Source organism: Trypanosoma grayi (genome assembly GCF_000691245.1).
Source record: "Trypanosoma grayi strain ANR4 Tgr_1099_V1, whole genome shotgun sequence".
Classification (NCBI taxonomy): domain Eukaryota; phylum Euglenozoa; class Kinetoplastea; order Trypanosomatida; family Trypanosomatidae; genus Trypanosoma; species Trypanosoma grayi.
Window position 1 is genome coordinate 1 of NW_008826718.1, and position 5,247 is coordinate 5,247.

Genomic DNA, 5,247 nt, shown 5'->3' on the forward strand with positions numbered 1-5,247 from the left:
GTCACCTGCGCGCTTGACACCTGCAGCGAACCGCGGGGCGGTGCCGCGCGCACGACAGGGATGCTCGTGCTGAACGATGCTTCGAGGCGGCGGTCCGGCTCGCTGTCGAGGGCATCGCTCGCCGTCGAAAGGGCACGCACGATGAAGAACAACGACTCTAGGGCATCCTCATCACGCACCTCAAACGGCATCGGGGTGAGGGCTGCGGTGAGGGCCTCGCGCGTGAGAAGCCCCTTGCTGTCAGCTGCATCAACCAACGCCGCCTCGAGGAGGCGGAGGTTGACTGCAGGCGCACCCTCCACCGGTACAACACGCCGCTCCTTCTTGACTTTGCGTTTCTTGCTCTTTTTCTGTGGACTGAAACTGTGTGACCGCTGCGTCCCCTCCGAGCGGCTCATCCGTTCCGAGGCTACACGGGTCGAGCGGCGCCGCCGCTCTGCCGCTTCGTCTTCCTCCTTCCGCCGCTCCAGTGCCTCCGGGTTCATGCGGTAGTAGCAGGCGACAAAAGTACTCTCCAAGTCCTTCAGCAGCATGTCGCGTTGACGCAGCGGTGGCACCTGCAGCGGCAGAGCCGCTGTTGCCGCAGCAGCATTTCCCGGCGGAGACGGTCTGAAGAGTGTTGTGTAGTATTCGTCCATCGAAATATTCTCCGAGACGAGGGCGCGGCGCTGGCACAACTCCTTCGCACGCTTCACCTCCTGCTGCCGCTTCAGATAAAACTCCTCTCGGTCGTTCTTCGCCGTGGCACGCAGACGCTCAAACATCGGGCATGATGAGATACGCCCCGCATAACTGTCCCCCACCACGACCGCGTCAGTGATCACGACGGAGTTGCTCTGCAGCGGGGTAGTGACCACCGCTTCTGCGTCAGGTGTATTGATCAACACCGCACCGCTGATCCGACTCCGTCGGTTCCGAATGCTATCAAGCGCCTCCGCTGTTGCTACCGACGTCATGTACTCGGCAATGTCTCCACCTATGATATTGTGTAGCTCTCCTCCTTGTAACTTCTCACCCAATCCAAGTAAACAGAAAAAGTACAGGAGAGGAAGAGAGCCTCGATTGTGAAGGACTCTGTGTAGTTGTGGAGCGCACCGTTAGCGAAAGCGTCCTCTCTGAGGGGCCGCACCAGCTGCTCCGCAAGCAGAGAGGACGTCGTCAGAGGGAGAGAAGGGAACAAAAANCCGGTGCAAGAAGCGATTGCATGCCCGTGTAGTTGTGGAGCGCACCGTTAGCGAAAGCGTCCTCTCTGAGGGGCCGCACCAGCTGCTCCGCAAGCAGAGAGGACGTCGTCAGAGGGAGAGAAGGGAACAAAAACAAACGGGGCAGGGACGCCGATGATGTGAGCACGTGATGGGTGCGCAGTGACAAAATGTCTGCCCACCTCCCACCGCCCAGCAGAGAGGGAGTCAGGATAAAACAAAGCAAAAACCAGGAAACGACCAGCACCCCCGCACCCATCGCTTAAAGGCGCAGGCGGTCGCGGCCAGGTGCAGGACACAAGGACAGCTCACCGCCCGCACACCGCGCCCCCAGCCCCACTCGCACACACCGCGGCATCAGACACTTCCCTCAGTTCCTCTCGGACCACCTGTCCCGTGGGTGAGGCCGCCGCCGCCACCGCACAACATACGACACCATCATTCCGCACAATGCGGCAACCAAGAGCCCCAACAGGGCCCAAGCATTGAATGCGCTCTCGAGAAACCTGACGGCGCCGTCGCCGTCGTCGTCGTCATTGCCCCCGCCACCTGCATCGCAGCCTTCGGAGCGCAGACATGCCCGGAGGGACTTCATCCAACACCGCGCGAGCAGTTCCGACCCGTGGCGGTCCGGATGCGTTGAGTCCACAGTCAGACCCACGTGAAAGCCCTCAAACTCCACCAAACGCACAACAGCCTTCTTCTTCCTCCTCTCCCATTCCTGTGCTTCTGCTCGAATGTGCTGGTGGAGCAGCTTATCAGACAGACCGAAGTAGGTGGGGGGATTGAGGCCGAACAGCACCAACAAAGGAAGCTTCTGGCGTACGACGTACTCATCTTCCAGCAGCTGGAGAATATCGTCTATGTTTCGCCTATACACCTCCATTTGAGCCTCCACGCATTTCTGCTTCTCCTGGTGGACCGTGGGCTTGTGCCTCAGCAGGGCGCAGCGACCCGCGGAGTGGAACGCGTCATTGTGCCCAACGAGTAGCGTCACCACGACAAGCACGGGCGGTGCCGCCTCACGACTCTTCCCCCTCGCCGCCGCCTTTTCTAAACACGACCTAAAGGATGCTCGGTACCGTTCCTGTTTCGTGCCGTGCGACGAGCCCTTACCAGTGGAATTGAATATACTCGCAAGGCCTGCTGCCACGTGCCTGGCGGACCAACCGCAATGCCCCTGGTGAGGCATCGTGAACGTGGAGGGGCGGCCGCTGGCCGTCGGATCGCCCTCACGGCGCAGGTGCGCAGCAACACCGTTGCGCACCGTACGGTCCATCACGTAGCAGTGTTCGTCCTCGGAGCCGAAAAAGCCGTGACCCGCTATAAGAGCGTTGGCCTTGCCAGTTTCGGCAAGCAGGAGATCGTGCAGATAGCTGCGGTACGAGCCCAGCTGCCACAGCCCCTGCGTCAGCGAGTCCCCAAGCGGCAGGACGCACAGGTACGGCGCATGCACAGCTGCGGCAGCGGCCACCTCCTCACACAGCGAAGAGAGGACTGGGAGGACCACGCACGCCGCAACTGCCAACCACCGCACAAGACAGGGCGCTGCTGCTGCTGTTTCTGCGCCTCGCATTTCTTGTCGGGCCTCCTATTCTATCAGGAAGAGAGCCAGGTGACACAAGAATGCACAGCACAAACTCACACCCACACACAGACACACACTAACAGGCAATCCATCTTTGCCGAGCAGAAGACGGGCTAGGCGAGCGAGGTGTAAAATGAGCAGCCAGGTCGCCACATCCACGCAACGATCAACTGCTGCAAGATGTGTTAGGCTGACGTGTCGTTATTAACCCTGGCCATCACACAGCGACCGCGCTACTTGACTACTGCGCTGTCGCTGTTGTTTCCGCCTCTTCCAGAGCGTGCGGGTCCCCCGAGAGTCCACAGTAGGGCCATTCCGCCATGTTGAGGCGACACCTGCCACACACCTGCCGCGAACCTCGCGGCTTCTTGTTCTCCTGCTTGCGCTGCGCAGCCTCCCGTTTCGGAGTGCGCCACGGTGGCGGGGCCTGCGGTTCAAGGTTGCGGCGGCGACGCAGTACCCGCACTGTTGCTGTTGCCGCTTCTGCTGCTGCAACAGAGCCGTCCACAGCCTGCAGGTGGCGGCGTAGCGCCAGGGAGACAGTGTCGATGCGAGGCGGCTCGGACCGCTGGTGCCGCCCGGCCACCATTATGCACAACTCTACAGATGTGAATTGTCACAGAGAGAGGAAGATGAACATGAGGGGGCGCACAACGCATATACAAAGCAGGAGAGGGAGGGGAAAAGAGCCTCTGCGTCACGGCGTTGGGGGGCATGCGAGTGAATATCTCTGACCGCTATCTGCCTTCACGCTGCCACCAGTAAATTCACGGCAGGCGAGACACGAAACGGTCATGAAGTGGTGGACGCAGAGGACAGCGTCCGAGGCTGCGAGAAGCAAAGCCCCGCAGAATTGGCGCCGGTGCAAGAAGCGATTGCATGCCCGTGTAGTTGTAGTGTGCTTGTCAAGAGTGGCGAGCCACCCGCCGTTGCTGCTACCACTAATAGGCATCTTCTTATATATGCTTGTATGGGGAGCAGAGGGTACACCATCGCGGCTTAGCGACGAACCGCACTTTAAAGACGACAGCGCCACTCAAAGAGGCAGTTCCATGCCCCCACAATGCAGCAGGGGAAAGTGGCGAGGCGCTCCTAGCACCTCTTGCCGTGGAGAGGGAGAGATAGCATGCGAGAGAGAGAAAGAGGAAAAGGAGAAAACAACAAGCAACAAGCAAACCAGCTGGGTTAACAGAAACCACCGTGTCTGGGTGCTGGTGTGCAGACACAGGCCCCCACCCCCCTTTAAAGAGAAAGGACGACATAGATGGGTAGAGAACCCAAAGCATATTCTCAGCAGCTACAGCGAAACAACAGACTCACATGGGTAACTCTCTTGCGCCGTGTCGTAGCCCAGCGCATTGAGCTCAATGCGCTCCAGCGTGACGGCGCCGTCGCCACACAGCGTCGCCTGCGCGAACTCCCGCAGAATTCGCGTCGCATCGAACGGCACACGCGGGGGCCACTTTGCCTGCGTGTCTTGACCGCCACTCACCGCCCCGTCGCGCCGCCACTTGGTGTTCATGAGCGTCATATGCAGCTGCCGGCTTTCCTCCACACGCGGGTCGCACGTCGTGAACTCCGCAAAGCAGTTGTGCACGAGCTGCTGCAGCGCCGCCACCCGTGCGTTCGATGCGGCGTCGGCGAGGCCCATGTACAACACGTCGGCCTTCTTTTCATGCTGCCCCCGCCCCGTCATCACGTGCAGGCCGCCGAGGCGGATCTGAAGCCCCGCGTCCTTGTCCGGGCGACTGTTGCTGCCACTGTTATTGTTGGTGTTATAATTTTCGGCCTGCCAGCGACGCACTTCCTCCTGCAGCACCCGCATGCACTCCACGGCCATCGCAAGGGCTTCGCGCGTGGGGAGCGACAGCATAAGCAGCGTGAGGTGCATGCGTGGCGCGGTGGTGAAGATGTCTTCCGTGACCATCGCACCCGGGTCCACACAGCGGCGCTTTATCGCCTGCAGCAGCGCCTCCGCACTGGCCTGCACGCCCGGCAGCTTTCCTATGGGGAGCGAGAGGAAGTGCGTGTACGGCTTCCGGTTCCGCGGACCACGGCCGCCACGCAGCAGTCCGTCCCTCCGCCCAGCTGCTGGCGCCGTACTCTGTTGCTGCTGCTGCTTCATTTCTGTCGTCACCCCGTTCTCTTCCTCCTCGTCCTCTTGTTCTTCGGCAGGAACACCTGCTCGCATCGTCGTCTTTACTTCAGCGAGGTGCTTCACTCTTTCTGCTGCTACTGGCGCTGGTGCGGCGATGCGGTAGCAGCGGCCGTGCGGGAGCGACAGAATGCGCACCGTCGGGTCTGCCGAGACCCCCGGCTCAATGCGTGTGTGCACAACCGCGACGTTTCGGCCGCTGCTGTGTGTGTCCGCCAGCACACCGGGCTCCGGTGCGAGGCAGCAGCCGCACACATGGCGGGCGTCTACGCTCATCTGCCGGCACGCGTCGCAGCGCCATC

General features: G+C 61.1%; 4 protein-coding genes across 4 annotated transcripts; all 4 read right to left on the reverse strand.

The window, feature by feature from the left end:
* Positions 1–956, reverse strand: DQ04_10991000 (hypothetical protein; the record flags this gene model as incomplete). The annotated part of the gene is made up of 1 exon (XM_009316413.1): positions 1–956. A coding segment is annotated over one exon (956 nt), but the record flags the coding sequence as incomplete, so codon positions are not given.
* Positions 957–1,572: 616 nt separating this feature from the next.
* On the reverse strand, positions 1,573–2,778 carry DQ04_10991010 (hypothetical protein; the record flags this gene model as incomplete). The annotated part of the gene is made up of 1 exon (XM_009316414.1): positions 1,573–2,778. The coding sequence occupies one exon, from the start codon at positions 2,776–2,778 to the stop codon at positions 1,573–1,575; it is 1,206 nt and encodes a 401-aa protein (XP_009314689.1).
* A 253-nt stretch (positions 2,779–3,031) lies between these two features.
* Positions 3,032–3,379, reverse strand: DQ04_10991020 (hypothetical protein; the record flags this gene model as incomplete). The annotated part of the gene is made up of 1 exon (XM_009316415.1): positions 3,032–3,379. One exon carries the CDS (start codon positions 3,377–3,379, stop codon positions 3,032–3,034), a length of 348 nt encoding a protein of 115 aa, XP_009314690.1.
* A 708-nt stretch (positions 3,380–4,087) lies between these two features.
* Positions 4,088–5,221, reverse strand: DQ04_10991030 (hypothetical protein; the record flags this gene model as incomplete). Its single annotated transcript, XM_009316416.1, has 1 exon — positions 4,088–5,221. The coding sequence occupies one exon, from the start codon at positions 5,219–5,221 to the stop codon at positions 4,088–4,090; it is 1,134 nt and encodes a 377-aa protein (XP_009314691.1).
* Between the last annotated feature and the right edge of the window lie 26 nt (positions 5,222–5,247).